At 38.7% G+C, this 21,456-nt stretch overlaps 1 protein-coding gene and 3 long non-coding RNA genes across 4 annotated transcripts; all 4 read right to left on the reverse strand.

Annotated features, from left to right (window-relative positions):
- Positions 1 to 2,097: 2,097 nt before the first annotated feature.
- Positions 2,098 to 4,028, reverse strand: LOC128318872 (uncharacterized). Its single transcript, XR_008302306.1, has 3 exons — positions 3,669 to 4,028; positions 3,281 to 3,457; positions 2,098 to 3,127 (listed from the first exon to the last, which is right to left on the reverse strand). It is a non-coding gene; the product is annotated as an uncharacterized LOC128318872 (long non-coding RNA).
- Positions 4,029 to 4,816: 788 nt separating this feature from the next.
- Positions 4,817 to 9,066, reverse strand: LOC117597959 (NLR family CARD domain-containing protein 3-like). The gene is made up of 6 exons (XM_053236967.1): positions 9,003 to 9,066; positions 8,684 to 8,805; positions 8,107 to 8,223; positions 7,681 to 7,735; positions 7,290 to 7,494; positions 4,817 to 7,001 (listed from the first exon to the last, which is right to left on the reverse strand). Exons 2-6 carry the CDS (start codon positions 8,734 to 8,736, stop codon positions 5,230 to 5,232), a joined length of 2,202 nt encoding a protein of 733 aa, XP_053092942.1. The 5' UTR covers positions 8,737 to 8,805; positions 9,003 to 9,066; the 3' UTR covers positions 4,817 to 5,229.
- A 3,572-nt stretch (positions 9,067 to 12,638) lies between these two features.
- Positions 12,639 to 14,369, reverse strand: LOC117597987 (uncharacterized). The gene is made up of 3 exons (XR_004578732.2): positions 14,183 to 14,369; positions 13,976 to 14,091; positions 12,639 to 13,266 (listed from the first exon to the last, which is right to left on the reverse strand). It is a non-coding gene; the product is annotated as an uncharacterized LOC117597987 (long non-coding RNA).
- A 2,810-nt stretch (positions 14,370 to 17,179) lies between these two features.
- Positions 17,180 to 20,567, reverse strand: LOC128318873 (uncharacterized). The gene is made up of 3 exons (XR_008302307.1): positions 20,249 to 20,567; positions 19,852 to 20,028; positions 17,180 to 19,695 (listed from the first exon to the last, which is right to left on the reverse strand). It is a non-coding gene; the product is annotated as an uncharacterized LOC128318873 (long non-coding RNA).
- Between the last annotated feature and the right edge of the window lie 889 nt (positions 20,568 to 21,456).

Genomic DNA, 21,456 nt, shown 5'->3' on the forward strand with positions numbered 1-21,456 from the left:
ACCTGAGCAACAGTATTCCTATTTCTTCGGGTTAATTATGGATCACTTCTGTACTTAAAATGGAATAAGTGCTGGAGTTCATTATGCTGTAAATAAACAAATCAGCTTCTCAATTCAATAAATTTAAGTATCTGATTACAATAGCACTCAACCTTTTACTGCTCCATTCTGCTAGTGACTAAATCATACTTTCCTGAACAAGCTGCTCTGTTGTGTTGACTAATGAAGCTAAAATTGAGTTCACTTTAAACTGCTTCTTCAGCTGATGAATATAATTATATTGTTCAAACTCTAAAGGCCTACTGTAATCAGATACATAAGAAATGTTCATGATGGGAGCAAAGTGGCCCATTTTGAAAAAAAAAGAAAGAAAAAGAAATATTTTTTAGCAGAAAAGTGCTTGTATTACTTCATTTAAAGCTTAGTAAAATTTCAGTAGAAAAAAAGAGAAGTGCTGTGGAAGCGGGGGCGTGGTCGAGCGCAGGATTGTGAATGGAGGGCGGAGCCGGAGAAGGTGAGCGGTAAGGAATGCACACATGCTGGGAATTCTACTAACCAGTGTTCTGTGTTGCAGTGAGCTGGGGCTGAAAATGAAAAGGGGCTAGACGAGCTCCGAGAGAGAGCGAGAGCGAGAGAGAGAGAGAGAGAGAGCGTAAATAAAGTAACCCCCTGAAAGCGAAAGTGAAATTGGAGAATTAAACGCCTCTGAGTTGAAATCACGGACATGGCTAAATTGCAAGCGGAGTTTTCCGACGTGTTCTCGCCTCTCCCCGGTCTCACTGATCTCTTACAGCACCACATAGAGACAACCCCAGGGGTGATAGCACTCAGCCGCCCGTATTGTCTGCACGAACACAAGAAAAATGTGGTTCGGGATGAACTCAAGGCTATGCTCCACATGGGAGTAATCGAGGAGTCCCACAGTGACTGGAGCAGCCCAGTGGTTTTGGTGCCCAAGGCCGAAGGGACTGTCCGTTTTTGTGTGGACTTTAGTAAAGTCAACGCAGTGTCTAAGTTTGACACATACCCAATGCCTCGCTTTGACGAGCTGCTCGATCGGTTAGGGGCGGTAAGGGATATTGGCAGATCCCCTTGACTCCAATATCTCGAGAAAAAAAACAGCCTTTTCCACTACGTTTGGGTTACACCAATTCGTGACCCTTCCTTTTGGCCCAGCGACTCATGGACAGGATCCTCCGTCCACACGCTCTTGTGCTGCTGCTTATTTGGATGATATTATTATCTACAGTAATGATTGGCAGCGGCACATGCAGCACCTGAAGGCTGTTCTGAGATCGCTGAGGCGGGCGAGACTCATGGCAAACCCAGGGAAGTATGTGATTGGGAGGGTGGAAGTACAGTATCTGGCCTTCCACTTGGGCCATGGGCAGGTGCGTCCCCAAATTGATCAGACAGCAGCGATTGTGGCCTGCCCGAGATGCAAGACCAAGAAAAGGCCGTTTCTGGTGCTGGCTGGCTATTATTGTAGGTTTGTGCCTAATTATTTGAATATCACCAGCCTGCTGACTGATCTCACTAAAAAGGGAGCCCCAGATCCGGTCCAGTGGACGGAGCCGTGCCAGCAAGCTTTCACTCAGGTAAAAGCTGCACTCTGTGGCGGACTGCTCTTGCATTCTCCTAACTTCTCTCTCCCTTTTATTTAGCAGACTGAAGCATCGGACAGAGGGCTGGGGGCCATGTTGTCCCAGGTGGGGAAGGGGGAGGAATGCCCCGTGCTGTACATCAGCCGCAAGCTCTCCATGCCTTCGCCCTCTGTTCGGACCACGCTCCTCTCCAGGGACTCCACTGCATGAAGGGTGCCAACGCGGATCACTCGTTCATATCTGCTACTTCAGCCATTTAAGTTCGAGGTCGGTGGTGCAGATGGCATGGCAGATTTCCTCTTTCGGCCAGGGGTGGGGTGGCGTTGGCGGTGAAACTGGAGAATAAAATGCCTGAGTTGTTCTCAAGCCTGCCTCCTGCTTCCTCATTTCCGCCCAAACCCGTAAGGTTTGCTACAGTTAATAAACAGAAAATGAGGCTCAGTGTCTCACAGTAAAGACTATGGAGTCTTTATGGAGGATAAATAAATTAAAAACACCTTTATTTCTTGCTTATTTGCTTATATATTGTATATTTGAAGTTACAAATTGCCAGTAAACTGAATGAATGAATGTGTACAGGTGTTCCTAATAAAGTGGACAGTGAGCGTATACAACTTGTATACAAAACTGTATTAAATGACAGGAATATATACAATGCATGTACTTAAAGCTTTTCAGTTACAGTTTTTTAAAAATCTAAATATCTTAAACAGTCAAACTTAGATGCAGTGATACATGTTACTTTCTAGTTCAGCTCTTTCACTTGTTTTATCACATGAGCTTACTTACACTCATATACATGTTTACTGTAATTAGCTGGTGTGAGATTACAGAATAATGAATCCTGGAATGGTGTGAACTGATCACCAGAGAAGAACATTATTAATCTCTTAACATCATCATAATGATTATTAGCAGGAAGGAAGGCAGAGTTTTATTTCACGCTTCTGTTCTTCATGAAAAATCAGTACAATCTGATATCATAACATTTCAGCTGCTTCTACATTCTTCAGCTTCAGGTGATTTTTGTAGTCATGCGTACAGGAAGTGATGTCATGCTCAGTGATGTGAACTTACATTTTAGACCCAAGACACACATTTTCGTGTAGACTCAGATAATGTGTATGTTTCTGTACTGAAATAAGGTACCAGTGCTGGAACCATTCTGTACTTTTCACCAGAAAATATCTAGTTATTGTTCAGCAAAAATGGTTCAAGTCTGGGACAAGAACCCTGCTGGTCTGGACCCAAGGAACCAGTCAAATAGAAGTGAGGTCATTTTATCACTATAACAACAAATCAATCAACAGAGCTGTTACCATGGTTACTATTAAAATACATTAGCAAACAAGGAACTTAATTGAATATTACAACTGTTCCTCAATCATATGTGGAGAAACAAATGTTAGATAAAAATAAGGAGGTAAAAATGAGCTATAAACAGCTAGAACACATGGATGTGTATTTGTGTAATCAGTGTGATGATGTGATGATATCTCTGTGTTGTGTGTAGACGCTTAAGGCTGAAAGACAGAGAAGAGCATCAGTGTAAACAAACAACATCAACATAAACACCAACACACACACACTCTAAAAATAACAATATTATGCAGTACACAGTGAATATTATTCAGTATCATACAGTACAGTAAAGAGACAGTAAGTCAGTAACTCACTGTAGTGTCTCCAGTTTACAGTGTTGATCCTTCAGTAGATCAGAGAGCAGCTTCACTCCTGATTCTCCTGGATTATTACCGTTCAGACTCAATTCTCTCAGGTGTGATGAGGAGTTTGACCTCAGAGCTGAAGCCAGAGCAGCGCAACCTTCATCTGTAATACTGCAGGTATACATCCTGCAAGAAAGAAAACCTTCTCACACTTAACACACTCAGTTTTAGCATTGAAAACATGAACTACACAAAATCTTTATATACAGTACATTTACTCTCCATCTCACACACACAACAATGAAAATATGTCAGATTACTACAATTACAGTTACTACAGATGAAAACTGGATGTTGCTGCATTTATTAAAACTCTGCACTGTGTGTGTGTGTGTACCTCAATATCTCCAGTGTACAGTGTGGATTCTCCAGTCCAGCAGAGAGCAGCTTCACTCCTGAATCCTGCAGTTTGTTGTCACTCAGGTCCAGTTCTCTCAGACTGGAGGAGTTTGAGCTGAGAACTGAGGACAGAACTCTACAGCTTTCCTCTGTCAGATTACACTCACACAGCCTGGAAGAGAAATTATGAAATATCACAACACTGATCTCAAACACACAAACACAGCCATAATACAGCTAAAGTTTAACATGGAACAGAAATGTCAGTGTGTTTCTCTCACACACAGAAATCAGAGGACAGGACACCACATCAGCACATTTACAGGAGCAGGGACGTCTTTCTGCACTCCACAATCTCTCAGCTACAATTTATTATAAGACCATTAGGTCATGTACATAACACACACACGTGAGAGCGAGCAGCCTACAAACAATACACTCTGACCTGTGTTCAAGTTTCTACAACCAACACTGCAGATATAGTGCATTTTATTACAGAAAATAAAGAATTATAGAACTGTACACTAACAGTTAATAACATGCCAGTACTAGTCGTACTTTACAGTGAGGTCAATAAGCCAATTTCTCTGATGTTATCTGTCCTCATGGAGCCGGTACCATTTTATAAAGACCTGTTTCTATTGTTGTATGGGAGCAAAAATATTCCAGAAATTTTTTTTTGAAGGAAAATGAATGCAATGATTATTGATCTACACACTCTAGAAATAAATGTATTTAGTTCTGATGTGAGAAGTGATGTAGATTTTATATATGTTATATGTTGAATTGTTGAATTTCACAGAGACAGTTAAACAGTTCATGTGTGTTGTTCTCTGTGCTCGTACAGTTACAAATCTGTCACCTCGAGACCGATTTTACAGAGACACTGGTTCACTAGGGGCTATTATCCGTGTGCTGTAACAAAAACAAAAACAAGCATGGAGGAACGTGACAGAGTGAAACTCCCCGCACCACAGAACAGGCATCAGGCCAACTAAAAGATGAGGAACTGGTACCTCAAAATGGAATTGGACTCCTAATGCTTGAGAGTGTTTTAATATCTACTTTTTATATTTTGTATTCATACTGTTCCCATTTTTACAGTGTTATATTTCTCTTGTTCCCATTTGTGATAGTTCAGTTCAATTTCACTTTCAAATAAAAGGAGAAAAGGAAAAGTGCCTTCCACTGGTGTTTAGTTCATAAATGATCAAAACCCAATTAATTTTAGAGAAAAGGTAATAAAATGTGATGTAAGATTTTGTCCATATCACCCAGCCATGTGCAGACATAACATGACAGTGTAAAAAGTGAAACAGTCTTCTGTAACAGTACCAGAGGTTTGTTTAAAGATGATCGGAGTAAAATTATCCATATCATGACAAAAGATTTTGTCCATATCACTCAGTCCTCAGTACAGACATATTTTGTTAGTGTAAGAAATGAGTTTATTTAAAGATGATTAGAGTAACTGTTAACAAGCATTAATCGGAACAGTGCAGGTCAGTGTTACATTAAAACAACAAACCATGCAGTAATACATTTATAAATAAAAGTACTCACTCAGCTTTTCTGGAGGCTTTGACCACTGGCAGCAGCCTCAGAAGACATTCCTCTGATGGGTCATATTTACTCAAATTAAACTCATCCAGCTCCTGTTCTGAGTTCAGTAACACAAACACCAGAGCTGACCACTGAGCAGGAGAGAGTCTGGTTCCACTGAGAAACCTGTCACCTCCTCTGTTCAGGTAAGTTTGTACTTCCTGCACTAGAGAATGATCATTCAGCTCATTCAGACAGTGGAACAGATTGATGGATTTCTCTGGAGATGGATTCTCCCTGATCTTCTCCTTGATGTACTTCACTGTTTCCTGTTTGCTGTGAGAGCTGCTTCCTGTCTGTGGCATTAAGCCTCGTAAGAGAGTCTGATTGGACTCCAGTGAGAGACCCAGAAGGAACCGGAGGAACAGGTCCAGGTGTCCATTCTCACTCTGTAAGGCCTTGTCCACTGCGCTCCTGAGGAGATCAAACATGTTTGACTTTCTGAAAAGATCAGACAGATCAGTGGTTTGTTGTTTTGTTACATTTCTGCTGATGAAGGACAGAAATACATATAAAGCAGCCAGAAACTCCTGAACACTCAGATGTACAAAGCTGAACACCTTCCCCAGGTGAAGCCCAAACTCCTCTCTGAAGATTTGGGTACACACTCCTGAGTACACTGACACTTCTCTGACATCAATGCCACACTCTCTCAGGTCTTCCTCATAGAAGATCAGGTTTCCTTTCTCCAGCTGTTGGAAAGCCAGTTTTCCCAGTGCCAGGATACTCTCTCTGGTCTGCTGAGGATCAGGGTCACATTTCTGATGGTACTTTTGGTCCTTCTGTTGGATCTGAAAGATCAGGAAGTGTGTGAACATTTGAGTCAGAGTCTTGGGGATCTCTCCACTCTCTGCTTCAACCAACATTCTCTCTAGAACAGTGGCTGAAATCCAGCAGAAGACTGGGATATGGCACATGATGTAGAGGCTTCTTGAAGACTTCATGTGTGTGATGATTTTATTAGCCAGGCTCTGATCACTAATCCTCTTCCTGAAGTACTCCTCTTTCTGAGGATCACTGAAGCCTCGTACCTCTGTTACCTGGTCTACACACTCAGGAGGGATCTGATTGGCTGCTCCTGGTCGAGAGGTTATCCAAAGGAGAGCAGAGGAAAGCAGATTCCCCTTGATGAGGTTTGTCAGCAGCACATCCACTGAGGCTGACTCTGTCACATCACACAATCTCTCATTGTTCTGGAAATTTAGAGGAAGTCGACACTCATCCAGACCATCAAAGATCAACACCACTTTGTAGTAGTCTATTAATTGTAGTTTTCTCATTTCTGGGAAAAAGTGATGAAGAAGATTCATCAGGCTGAGATTTTTCTGCTTCATCAAATTCAGCTCTCTAAAGGGAAATGGAAACATGAAGAAGACATCCTGATTTGCTTTTCCTTCAGCCCAGTCCAGAATGAACTTCTGCACAGAGACTGTTTTTCCAATTCCAGCAACTCCTTTAGTCAGCACAGTTCTGATGGACTGGTCTTTAAAGAGGTCATTACATTTGATGGATGTCTCCTGTGTTGCTGGTCTCCTGGACGCTGTCTCAATCTGTCTCACCTCATGTTCATTATTGATGTCTCCACTCCAACCCTCTGTGATGTAGAGCTCTGTGTAGATCTCATTCAGAAGTGCTGAGCTTCCATGCTGTGAGATTCCTTCATTAATTCTTTTAAACTTCTGTGTCAGGTTGGATTTCAACTTTAACTGATACACAGTCGACACAGACTCTAATAAACAAAGAAATAACATGTTTTAATGCAAAATTACTGAGCACAATATAAAATGTAAAATTCTTTCAAATGTTGCTGTTCATTCCTGATTCATGTACTAAATATTACTGAAGGAACAGGACCATTGTACAGAGTAACCACAAGCTGGACCACAAACAGAACAGAAAAGCCCCAGATGTACATGATACTAAAATCAAACTTAAAACTAAAAGTGTTAATATCTAAAACAATTTTCTCTCTCTAAAGTGAACCTGATGGAATAAAGCCATGACTCTGAGCTCTTACTGTTGTGCAGTGTATTAGCGAGATCTGTGTGGTTCATGTTCTTCAGGACATGCAGTGTGATCTTCAGCGCTCCCTCTCTGACACTGTGCAGATCCTCCTCATCCTCCACCTCCCTCTCAGTGCATGCTGGGTAATCTGGACTCAGGAGCTTCCTAAACCTCTTCAGCTCATTCTTTATCAGAGTGATGACTTTGTGTTCCAGTTCCTGGTTAGAAACACACAGTAACAGATCTAAATATTATAATGTTACACAGAGAGAGATGCTTTTATTTTATGAAAAGAAGAAAAGTCTATTACCAGAGATACAACTGAAACTCTGTCTCATTTCCAATAATTCTAATAACCTGCAACCTACTCACACACAAGTTACACACATTAAAAAGACATGCACCTTGAATATGGACTCCAACTGATTTCTGCTTATGTTTGATTTCTTCTTTTGTTGTCTGTGAACAAACAAAACACATCATGTAATATGGACTATATGTATTCATAGCTGCACAACACACACTAATAAATACAAAGATGAAGATATTTAACACTCTCCTCTTAACAGAATACACAGATTTCAGGATTTCCTAACTGACACTAACACATTTAGAAACAAATGTGCGAATGAATGAATAAATAAAATAGTTTTGCAGGCTGAACTGAACTCTTAAAGCACTTTTCCTCACTGCCAGTCCGAGAGCTGCAGCACTGCACAGTTTAGTGTTTTACTGCTTCAACACCTGATAAAGCTCATGAAGGGCTTCATAATGAGACGAGTGAGTTTGATCAGGTGGAACACTGCCGTAAAACAACTCACTATACTGACCTCACATCAGTAGAACTGTCTCTGTCTCTGAAGGCAATTGGAAGTCCCATTGACGCGTCACTCTTCATGGACACATAGCTGGGTTCTGGTGAGTCTGATCTCTTTCCCTCCATCATTCTAGAATTACAACAGAAATATCAGCAATAATTAATACTCTGCTGTCTCAGCACTGTTAAACAATGTGTTCATCATTAAACACCAATAATTCCATCTTTTTAATTCAGCTACAGTCTGCACACTTATTCAAACAGGAGACTCGCCTCATACCTCAGGAATTACTCTGATGTCAGGAGTCCCAATCACAGCTAACTGACTCAGCTGGGTCTTAAAGCCTGTAGAGTTCACTGACTCAAAGCTATGCTGCTCTTATGCTACACATTACACAGTCCTTTTTACTCTTCTCTCAGTGAATGATTTCTCTAAACTGTTCTTACATCAGATCAGTGATATATTCACTGCTATTAAACACCTTAAAGCAAAGTTTAGTTCCTCTGTTAGCTAGTGAGTGTTTAGAGATACAGATCTGTTCCCATGAGACGGTGTGTATTTACTGCTGGTGAATGGAAAAGTAACTCACCTCTCATATTTTTTCATGTCCAGTTTTCCAGGCACACTCATGTTGGAGGTCATGTCTCCTTCTCCAGATTACAGCAGGACACACGTTTACTTCACTCCAACATCGGTGTGTTAAATCAAACCCTGTATCAGCACAGAGTTCACTTACAGGAAATAGTCACGGTATCAAGTCCTAAAACAACCTGTGTACATTAAAACTTCAGTACAAACCCACAAAACTCTTCTGCCTCTAGTGTCACTTCAGTGTGTTTATATATTATAGCTTTAGATTTAGATACTCACTGTGTTTATATATTATAGCTTTAGATTTAGATACTCACTGTGTTTTTACTCCTGAAATGGTTTATTTTCCCCTCGATACAAAATGGAGCTGTTGAGTTTCACCTTCACTGACACTGTCTACCTGGCTTATTCTTCAGAGGGCAAAGGGCAGTGAGGTAGGGTAATAAACACACACACACACACGAATATGGATTGTTATCAGATTGTTATCTGATCCCTGGAGCAAAGCCACAATAAAGCTGGTCTAAATAAAATCACGTAAATAAAAAACAAAGTGAGCTCTTTACCTTTTACAAGTTTAGTAATCAGGATTTATTTGAAGTCCTTGATCAGGTCAATGTTATACAATTTCTGAAAACATCTGGAAATACAGAGAATAGAGAATTAAAAGGGTTGTAAAACCTCCTACATCACAGACATTAAGATTTCATGACCTTGATTTAGTATCTCGTAGCTTCATTAAATTGCGCACAAGTAACTGTCATAAATATAAAAAATGTAACATAACAGGAAGTACTGGAAATATTCAGCAGATATAAAAGCTCAGTTTAAAAGACAAATTACAAAAAGAAAGAAAGAATTAGAAAAATTAGAAAAACAAGCAGAACTCATAAGCTGCATAAGTTTACTTACGTTTTTACGGTAAAATATTTTTTTTCTGGTTTTATCTTAATGAGAACAAGTATCCTGATCTTAGTGAGGATTACTGTGTAAGTAGTTTTTATGTGAATGATTAATGTTACTTAGAATGAAAGTGATGAAGGAGACTAAGATAAACACACTGGTCAGATGAATAACTTAGCTAATGTGATAACTCTTACTCAGCTTATGAGCTCTGCTTTTTTCATGCATCATTCTGAAACTTTTCCATTTTGTTGTAAACCATTTCCATTGTGTTTTCAGCTTATTGCAGCATTTTCTCTGACAATTAAGGCATTGAGACAATTAACTAACTAATCTGAAGCCCACGTGACTGCGCCTGTGTGATTTCATGCCCCGCCCACTGTCAACACTTCAACCAATCAACACAAGATGAATATGAGTGACATAAAGCTGAGCAAATCAGAACACCTGCTTCAACTGAACCAGGAGCCAGAGGCAATAATTCTTTGAAAACTGAAATATTTCTTCCCAGGTTGTGAAGAATTAAAAATTAAATAGGTGAAAAACCATCAGAAACATTTCAGGGAAAAATAAAAAGTTACAGTAACCTGGTTGCATAATTGGGGGTGTGGCTGTGTTCAGAATGAACCAATCACATTCAATCTCCCGTTCAAAAGTAATTATCATACAGCTGTCATCAATGAAATTATTCTGATTAAACCCCAAATAAAGACCAACATGCATTCATACATTTAATTTATTAAATCATTTCATTATTTGAACCAAATTATTTACTGCAAATGCAGAGAGTCAAGTTTGGAAATGTGGCCACACGAGAGTAACCAAGATCCATCCAGCACAACACACTTCACTCACTACACAAAAACTCTGTTTACCTCATAGAATGAGCTGTACCACAACAGGGTCGAGAAAGAAAAAAGTTGGAGAGAAATTGCTCATTCCCTTCAACAGTCAGGTGAGCAAAAAACGTTATTTATTGATTGATTTTTTTTTATTCCAGTACTGACTACTTTATTATATTGTAGTTAATAACCAAAGATATACTACGTGATGCCTTTACATGTGTTTACACATATTCTGGAGGGTTAAATAATTTGCTTTCTGTCTTCTTTCTTTGTTTATTCATTCATTCATTCATTCATTCGTGAAAAAATACTATAGTAATTTATAGTAAATACTATAGTGTTTTTGAAACATACTATAGTAAAGTATTTGAATTAATTTTCTGTGGTAATTCTATAGTTGCTGTAGTAATATAACTATAGTAATATAAACAAATTACTTTACCCAATACCGTACTATGTTTTCTACAACTATAGGGTATATTATACTACAATACACTACAGTTTACTGTAGTAAAAACTAAAGTATACTGCAGTATTTATTACAGTTTATCAGTTCACTATAGTTAATACTACAGTATGCTGTAGCATTCATTAACAAAGTGTTGTAAATACTATAATATATACAGTATAATACACTTTACTATAGTATGTTTCAAAAACACTATAGTATTTACTATAAATTACTATAGTATTTTTTCATGTGGGTTCATTCGTTCGTTTATTTATTTATGTATTTATGTATCTATTTATTTATTTCAGTTGAGGAGGTGAAGACCAGAGCTTTATCCCGGAGAACACAGTTCTCAAGGTTAATTAAACCAAAACGTAGTGGGAGTGCCAACTAACCCCACACACCTAGGCAGAGGTGGCTCCTCAGGATCATGGATTTTATAAAGAAACATACTGTTCACCGTCCATGTGAGACCACTGTAAGTTTACTGTACAAACACGTTTTGCTGTATACACAATGTACAGATTGAAAACATTCCTATTTTACTAAATATACAGTATGTTTCATTTACCTTCTTGATCTGTACTTTTAATACACGAAATACCACCAGTTTTTATTGTGAGCAAGAACCTACATACCTAAATACCTAATCTAAAAATTCAAGAAAAATTCAGTACTATGAAATGTGTGCATGTAACAGTAGGGTGCACCCCATATTAAAAAGTAACTCCATGACGTATAAAAGTTTCAGAAGTCTTAATATTATTATTAAGAATGATTACAATAATTATGAAATATTAAGGTATGTTGTAATGAGTAATGATTGTGACAATGGACAATTAATTATTTGCTATTTGTTTACAACCGTAATATTCACTGCTACCACTGTTGTTTTACCTTTCTTCCAGCTTGATTTGCCACCCAGTGAGCAGGATAACATAGAAGACCAGGATGACGGTGATCTTGATGATAGTACAGAATCACTCAATGACCTGCAGACAACACTGTCTACACCTAGTACACCAACACCTACATCACGTACCTCCTCCCCTGTTGAATGTTTAGATTCCCCATCAACTGCCAGCACAAATGCAGTGGAGTCAAGCACAAGGGGAATAAAGCGCAAAGCCAGATCAGTACCTCATGTTGAGCTGCAGCAAAAATTGAGGCCAACCCAACACCCGATGCTTTCACTACATTTGGAAACCAGGTAGCATCTGAATTAAGGCTACTACAAGATGCAGCTAATGTAACCAGACTGAAAAGGAACATTATGAACATGATATATGATGCTCAAGATGCTGAAAGAAATATATCGTCTTCCTCACATTCACCATCAGCACCATACACATTCCATCCTATTGTTACACCTTTGCCACCGGTACAGTCCTACCCACAACATATGCCACCTCAGGGTTCTCGACCTCAAGGCTTTTTGCAAAAATTGCCACACTACGATGTCAGTGAAAGTTTCTGAAAAGCTGTTATTTTGATTTACTTGTTTTTATTCAGATTATTTTACTTTTCCTTTACAGTAAAAGTGTTACTCTGCTGCTGCTTTGTGTGAACACATTTTTATTTTACTGTTTATTAACATTACTGTTAGTAATGTTACTGTTGCATTGTTAAAAAAAAATGTTGTAAGATATGAAGTCATTCTTTCAGGACTTTATTGGAAACCATAGTACATTTATGGTATGCACTTTATAAATAAATGTTTGACAAAGTAAAAAAGTTTTACATGCTATTTGAAACAATGATTTTAAAGTACACCCAAGTTGTATGGTCTGAAGATACAGTATATAAATAGCATTCTGTGCCTAAAAGGCTAACATCAATAACAGAAGCACCATGCTTTTTAAGAAAGGCACTTTTCTTCTTCTTCAAAATAAAAAAATGACAATGTGCTACAGTATGAGATATCATAATAAAAAACACAGTGTTTTCTCCACTACAAAAAGTTACACTCTGACATCCTTACAACACTAAATGTGTTTCTCCTGCCAAGGAACACATCCGGCACGTGAGATGAAGTACTCACGCAGAAGGTTTCGTTGCATTTTTGCCACAACAGATGCATTGCGTTCCCTTCGATGATCCACTGTTTGGAAAGACCCGATCCCTTGATTCCTCCAGGATCCCTCAACTATGCTGTGGTCATTGTTCTCCCAGTCAGCAAAGGCTGAACTTGTAATTGGCATCCACAGCAGCCATCATTATTATAGAGAAGCTGGACTTGTAATTATGGTAAAGACTACCACTTTTTGCTGGAGGCTGTATACAGATGTGTTTACCATCAAGCGCACCTAAGCAATGTGGGAATTGCCATTTAGATTGAAAGTCATGTGCTATTTTCTGCCATTCTGCCTCTGTTGTGGGTGTCTAGCAAAAGAACAGAAAAAAAGATTTGAACATTATTTCTTTGTCACACAGAATAAAAATAAAACACTTCTGAAGCACTATAAATATGGATTCATTACTTAAAGCTTCATTGACTACAGAATAAACATTAAAATACAAAAAGCAGTGACCTTAAAAATACAAATAATGTTGTTTTGCGTACCTGACTGGTAATCAGTGGTGGAAGATGCATTCAGATCCTTTAAAAACTATACATATCTCACTCACCCGAGTGAGTGAGATATGTATACTTTTATTGAAACTATACTTTTATTAAAATTACTTTTCAGTTATGAGTAATATGTGACTGTGAAAACCCAGATAAAGTCATTTTACTGGTGACTGTTTTGTACATAAAATAATCCTACACAATGTAAAGAACATTCTGTAAAAATATAACCTTGATATCTTAAATATTGAGTAAGGCCATGTAAAAGACTGAAATCATTATGAAATGATTGATTGAAACAAAACTTTGATGCTCCTAACTTCATATGAAGATTGACACTGTAGGCTGGATTTCACAGACATCATCACAAATAACTGATGCAGATGCACTCATGTGTATGCTGCATTTTACTGACACAGATGTTGACTTTTAAGCAAATCTTACTAAAAGTTATTTTTACTAATGTACTAAGTGTGTTCTTTAAGTACAGCATTTCAGTAAATGCTGGGAATCAGTAAGTACCTTGAGGAAGTCTTTTTTCATGACTCGGTAGAGAGCAGCACAGGTCTCCATAACGATGTTAGAAATAGTGCTTACCCCAACCCTGTATTGGAAACTGAGGAAACTGAACGTTTCGCCTGCACAAGAAATAAAATAACTATAAAATATACAGCAGTACACACTTAAAATGAAGACTTGTTAAATCAAATATTGCTCTGCCAGACCCACCTGTTGCCAAAAACTGTATGGTCACAGCTAGGCACTAATTTGGGGATATTGCCCGTCTCATCTGTGTGTGCTGCTTGGTTATGACAGGTCCAACCATCCCCAGCAGGATGTCAAACTCCTCTGCTGTCATCTGAAGAAGCTTCCTGAATCCAGTCTTATCGTTTATCTATTTGTATGGTGAGCACAATATTATATTTTAATAGAGTTAATAGCTTTTTATCTGAAAAAATGTCTTAAATAGATTTATATCAGAATAAATACGCTTTACAATTACATCAAACCGAAACAAAGCAGAAACATTTGCTTGACCAGCCGCATCAGCAGCAGCACATTGCAAAATTATTCATTTACCTCCAAATCTCTTTGCAGAATGCACAATCCTTGTTCCCCGCGTCTCCCCAACCATTTCCTCCTCCATAATCTTTTTTTCTTTTTTGCCCTTTCGCTGCAAATCAGCGCACAGACCATTTGTGGTGACCGTGTGATCTTGCGTTATTTCCTTATCACTTCTCGCGTGCGTTTGGTTGTGAAATGTAGTTTGCGAGCCAGACAGAGTTGTCAGTGATTCTTTCTATTGTAAAGTCATGCAGTGTGTAACCTCCTGTCGCCGAACGATAGTGCAGTGTGAACACAGCAGCGACTGAATGCTACCCCAGATAGTCGTGCAGTGTGAAAAACACGATGATCCGACGACTTTGAAAATTGTGCAGTGTGAACTCGGCATAAGTCTACACTTGTAGTAGTTAGCCGGGGGAGAGTGGAGAGAACTGTTAGAGAAATATTAGAGAAATGTTAGTGAATGCTCCCGCCTCCTCCCCTCCCTTTTTCCCTTTATGTTTTACTGTAATAAGGTATATATTGGCTTTATCTGTGTAATCTTCTTCCCTAGTTGTGGAGATTCTCGAGTGAAACAGCTGAGGCCACGTACGGAACATATGAAGTTCCACTGAAGCAGTGATGAGACTGAACATGACTTTCGGTGCTCATGATTGAATATGGCAGTTTTATTAGGAACCCTAAACATTAGAGAAGGAAATATTGAATGTGAAGTGTAGTAGTGCTAGTGCTTGTGAATAGACTCTCAGTTTAGATAGTGACCCTGAACAAAACTAACATGCAGTGCTTTATTAGGGTGCTGATGAAGTTGGAGTTGAACTGGTAAGAAAGCTATTATAGAGAGGCCTCATTAGACTCCCGAGGATGTTCAATCAGAAGCTGCTCCAAACTCCCCTGATTCCAGTCATCAGCTGGAATGAAGCAAAGCGGCCTGCACGAGCTGAGGCGGGGGTTGTAGAGAAAGCAGATAAAACACTGCCATGTGTTAGATAAGGGCTGGGAAACTGGGCTTTACACACAGGATTTAGAGGACACAGCTTTGGAGTTAGTTTGATTACAGGTTGCACCTGTTTGCAGACCTTCTTTGTATATAGAGCTGCTAGTAAATCTGCTCTTTCACTAATACACACTTTGTAAAACTGACTGTAAGCCATCAGGTCCCGGGCTTTTCCCATCATTCAGTTGTGACTCTGCTGGAATTCTTTCATCAGTGTTAATTGGGTTACCTAGTGGTGTTAAATTAGGCTCTTTTCTGCTGACACGTGATTGGCTGATTGGATAATGAGATAAATGAGCAGGTGTTCCTAATAAAGTGGCCGGTGAGTGTAGTGTACAGCATGTTAATGGCAGTAAAACACTGTTACTGTGGAGTGGATCCGTACTGAACTTGTCTCCATGTCAATAATGGCTTTTCTGGGCTCATCTCCTGGAGGATTTCATTGATCTGGTGAAAATCTGCAGATTCACAGCACATGTAGTCTGCTCCACTTCTGTAAACCATTCAAACACTGCACATCTTTCTTTTCTACGCTTACAAGCTGATGGACATTTTTCCAGATGTTTCCTGCACTAACTGAGCTTCATAGTGTTTCTCTTAAAGCCTTGTTGATGTTATACATACACGCCACTTTATTAGGAACACCCCTTACTCATACACACACGCCACTTTATTAGGAACACCCCTTACTCATACACACACCACTTTATTAGGAACACCCCTTACTCAACTTATAAACGATGGGGAAAGTCAGTGTTGTGCCTAAATCCGACTGCCCGGCTGGATCCTACACCCCTTCACGTGCACGCGCACAGTACCATCGTGTTTCCTGTAGATGGCAGTAAAAACACAGAAAGTTCACTCAAAGGCTTCACTTTTCCTCCAAATGTTCAGTCAGATGGAGAACTTGTGCATTTTCCTGTAGATGGCAGTAAAGACTCTGAAATTTAATTCAATGCTTTTCAAACCTCATCTCAAACGATATTTCCACACAACTCATATAACACACTGAGAGCTTATTTGTGCTTTTTTTCTGCTTGGAAGTAAAATCAGTATGTACTGGTAGAATTTTACACTAAAGTTTCGGATGCTTCACAAAAGAAATGTAGTTTGTCAATAAGACAACACTCTTAACTCTTGTAATGATGTAAAAATTTACACATTAGTGTATTAGATTTGTACAAAGCCTTGAATAGATCTGTTTTATTTATAGATTAATTTATGTAATAATATACTGAAGAAACTAGTTAAAAAGCCATGTAGACAATGCTTATGTTAATAACTCTTAGCAGGATGTGAAGGATTGTGGTTTATGAGGTTTATGAAGTGCTGTGAGGCGCGCTGTAACAAGGGTTTACTAAAGTGCTTTAGAAATAAAAATAAATAATAACTTATCAGTTACTGTGAAATGAAGGGCATGGGTGCTTGGTAAGGCGTGGCACTTTCCCATTTCAGGAGGGACCACTTTGCCCTTAATCAAACACCGACAGGTTAAAAAAAAAACAGAAGCTAATTGATACGTTACAGTTAGGTCCTGTGATCGGGCAAGGAATTATTTGTTTTTCTGTGTTTAAATGATTTCAATTAACATTTTGTGTATAACTCCGTAGGCAGTACTGAAGTTTCTTTTTTGTTTCCTCCTGTAAACAACATCCAGACGACATCCTGACGTCCACCAAGTGGCTGACGGAGTAGCAGAAGAGCAGGGTTTCTGAATACCTGACCCACTCAACAGTGACTGCAGAGAAACACTACAGGATGAAGGAATCCTGTAACACAGCTGTCAAGCTGCTGGAGGAGTTGCTGTCCAAAGACTGTATGTGTTCTCCCATATTGAGATGATGTCTAACTTTCTTAGTCCTGATCTCATGCTTATGCTTTTGAACACACTTTTCTGTGTGTTCTTTTTTCTTCACAGAACTACAACTAGCATAAGCAGAGTCTGAACTAAGATGGATGAACAGGCTGATTATTACCTCTCGCTGCAGTCACATTCAGTGACCCTGGACAGGGGGCCGCCTGGCAGGACCCAGCAGGTGTCACTGATGGCACCCCACAAGTGCTAAACAGCTAGAAACTCAGAATAAGTGAGCAACTTTCCTTCTTGATTTAATAACTGACTGTATTATGCCTGCTAAAAACCATCTCTCAAAAAATAAGGATATCTTTTTAAAAAGTATATTGTAATTGTTCCAAATTAAATACCTATGGGTGGGGGAGTGAGTTATGTCCATAAATTAGAGGCCAGCAACATTTGTTTGTGAAAGCAAGATAAGTTCAGAGGAATTTTGTTAATTTTCTAAGTAGAAATCAAGAGAAACCTGAGACCAACCAGTTTTGAGAAAATAAAATTGAGTATAAAATTCCGTAGAGAATTTGGGTGTAGAATGAAGTGTCTAAACCAATTCATTTAAACTTTTATTTAGAGTAGAGAAATCAAGAAAGTTCAACCTGAATATCTATTAACTTGAAATTGTATCCCTGGGCGTAATGTCATGTGTGTTGTAAAGCTTCTCCAGGGAGACTAGTGTACACTGACAAATAGCACCAACTGCTGTTCTGGAAGAGGAAGTTGCTCAGCTGCATTTGTATACATTGGATTTTGTATTTGTTCAAAGATTTGTAGAATGGATTGTGTTTATTTGTGAAATATGATGTAGGCTTATATTTTTTTTATATTTGCCCTTTGTATTTACAAATCACTTTCTGTTTGTTTGAGTTTTCCTTTGCAAAGCAGATTGTGTTTGTGAAATGCTAGATTTGGATGTTTAGTTTTGGCACAAATTTATTTCCATACATGGTCCCCAGGCTGTACTCGCGCTAATTCCTACTCCCTACACTCCTGACAGTGAGACTGTCACTGTCACCATGGTTACAAGAAGATTCCTCATGAACAGTCAGAAAGTCCAGCTCAGCGTTCACGAGTCGTGACACAACATTGAAGTTTCTCAGTGTGGTGGAACACGTGTTAGTCCTGGTAGTGGTCCATGCTAAGTGTAATTACAGTACAGTCCTCAAACACCTGAACTGTTGTGTTTCAGTCACAGTCACTGTTTATTTTGTACACATAGTGTAAATGACATGTACACCACATATCTACAAAACTGTATTAAATGACACGAATACATACAGTGCATGTAGTTAAAGAGTTTCAGAGATTTTTTAGTTTAAAAAATCTAAATATCTTAAACAGTCAAACTACCATGATTACCATTAAACATGTTAGCAAACAAGGAACAATCTTTGAGTAAAAAAGGATTAAATCAATATTACAACTTTGCATCAATCATCTGTGGAGAAAAAAATGCGTCACTGAATGAAGCCATGTTGAGCAGAAACACACTCTGATTAACCTGACAGATATACAATCATGTGAAAAAATTAGGACACACCATGAAAGCCTGTGTTTTTTTTAACATAGTTAAACATATGGACATTTGATCTTCATTTTAACAATATTGGGAGATTCAAGTAATATAACTAAACAAATAAAACCAAAGAAAAGTCTTTTTAAAATGATCAGTAAAATGTAATTAAAAAAAAAAATCCAATTTCTTGGAAAAGGTAAGGACACCCCCACATTTATTTGTACTTAAAATGGCTAAAATTACCTCCAGGTGTCCTAACGTTTTCTCAGTTTAAATACTCATTTTTGTTGATGTCTTTTGTTTAATAAATGAAAACAAAGTGATTTTTTGTTGTTTACATGCAATTACATCACCTTCATCTACAGATACAAATTAAAACAAGATCAGAAATTGAGATGTTGACATTTCTTAATAAAGAACTGAATATTTAATGGGGTGTCCTAATTTTTTGACTGTAAGGAGCTAAAAATAAGCTATAAACAGCTACAACACATGGATGTGTATTTGTGTAATCAGTGTGATGATGTGATGATATCTCTGTGTTGTGTGCAGATGCTGAAGGATTTGACTTTGGATTGTAAAATATATTATTAAAGCCTGAAGTAACTTGTAGCTGAGTGGATAAAAGGATGTGATCAGTCCCGGTTATTGTTATGGAACTTCTACATCTGAATATGAATGATTCAGCTCCCAAACTGCTGGAAATGTGGGACGGGTTCTAACGCTTCACCAAAACTGCTTTATCCTGGAAAAGAGGTCTGAGGTGAGACTCCTGTCATACCCCAGTCCTTGTGAATTTATAATTTGTAATGCTGAAAGACAGAGAAGGGCATAAGTGTAAACAAAGATCATCAGCATGAACACCAACACACACACAATAAAACTGACTCACTGTGTAATATACAATATAATATTATTCAATATCATACAGTACAGTACAGTAAAGAGACAGTAAGTCAGTAACTCACTGTAGTGTCTCCAGTTTACAGTGTGGATCCTTCAGTAGATCAGAGAGCAGCTTCACTCCTGATTCTCCTGGATTATTACAGTTCAGATCCAGTTCTCTCAGGTGTGATGAGGAGTTTGACCTCAGAGCTGAAGCCAGAGCAGCACAACCTTCATCTGTAATACTGCAGCACCACATCCTGCAAGAAAGAAAACCTTCTCACACTTAACACACTCAGTTTTAGCATTGAAAACATGAACTACACAAAATCTTTATATACAGTACATTTACTCTCCATTTCACACACAACAGTGAAGATATATCAGATCACTACAATTACAATTACCACAGATGAAAACTGGACGCTGCTGCATTTATAAAACTCTGCTTTGTGTGTGTGTGTGTGTGTGTGTGTGTACCTCAGTATCTCCAGTGTACAGTGTGGATTCTTCAGTCCAGCAGAGAGCAGCTTCACTCCTAAATTCTGCAGTTTATTGATACTCAGGTTCAGTTCTCTCAGACTGGAGGAGTTTGAGCTGAGAACTGAGGACAGAACTCTACAGCTTTCCTCTGTCAGATTACACTTACACAGCCTGGAAGAGAAATGATGAAATATAAGAACATTGATCTTGAACACACATACACAGCCATATTACAGCTAAATTTTAACATGTACAGACGTGGACAAAATTGGTGATACCCTTCCGTGAAAAAGAAGAACCTACAACTATCTCTGAAATAATTTGAAACTGACAAACATTAATGGCATCAATCACTGTTAATTCCATCTTTAACACAAATCAGACATTATTTTTGATGCCATTATGTTCTGCCAATAAGTGATCACGGTAGTTTACAAGGAGACTTCTAAATTGGGTAACAGGTATTTTGGCCCACTCTTCCTGAGCAAACTGCTGAGGTTTGAAGGGTGCCTTCTGCACACTGCATTTAAGAATAGTCCAATGTTTTTCCCCAACCATTCTTGAGCTGTGTGTTTTGGGTCATTATCCTGTTGGAGGACCCATGACCTGTGACTGAGGGAGAGCTTTCTGACACTGGGCAGTATGTTTCTCTCCAGGATGCCTTGATAGTCTTGAGCCTTCATTGTGCCCTACACAGATTCAAGGCCCCCTGTGCCAAACACAGCAAAGCAGCCCCAAAACATGTTTCACAGTAGGTATGGTGCTCTTTTCTTTGAAAACTTCATTTTTCTGTCTTTGAACATACAACTGGTGTGACTTGCCGAAAAGCTCTAGTTTTGTTTCGTCAGTCCAAAGGACATTCTCCCAGAAACTGTGGCTTGTCAACATACATTTTAGCAAATTCCAGTCTGTATTTTTTATGTTGTTCTTTCAGTAATCATGTTGTCTACCATCTGCACAATCCTTCTGATCAACCCTGGGTTGCATTTCTTCTTGCGGCCACATCCTGAGAGGTTGGCTACAATCCCATGAACCTTATACTTTTTAATAATATTTGCAACTGTAGTCACAGGAATATCAAACTGGGTGGAGATGGTCTTATAGCCTTTACCTTTAAGATGACTATCTTCAATTTTCTTTCTGAGCTCCTCAGTGAGCTCTCCTTTGCTTTCTCTGGTCAGTGTTCAGCATGGTGCACACAATGA

The sequence above is a fragment of the Pangasianodon hypophthalmus genome, chromosome 9 (assembly GCF_027358585.1).
Source record: "Pangasianodon hypophthalmus isolate fPanHyp1 chromosome 9, fPanHyp1.pri, whole genome shotgun sequence".
In the NCBI taxonomy this organism is placed as follows: Eukaryota; Metazoa; Chordata; class Actinopteri; order Siluriformes; family Pangasiidae; genus Pangasianodon; species Pangasianodon hypophthalmus.

Bases quoted from the DNA above. Each gene is read 5' to 3' on its own strand.
- LOC117597959 (XM_053236967.1), bottom strand. From the start codon at position 8,736: ATGACCTCCAACATGAGTGTGCCTGGAAAACTGGACATGAAAAAATAT. The intron at 8,224-8,683 runs GTGAGTTACTTT...TTGTAATTCTAG, and splicing joins GACATGAAAAAATATGAGAG to AATGATGGAGGGAAAGAGAT. The intron at 7,736-8,106 runs GTCAGTATAGTG...GTTTGTTCACAG, and splicing joins GACAGTTCTACTGATGTGAG to ACAACAAAAGAAGAAATCAA.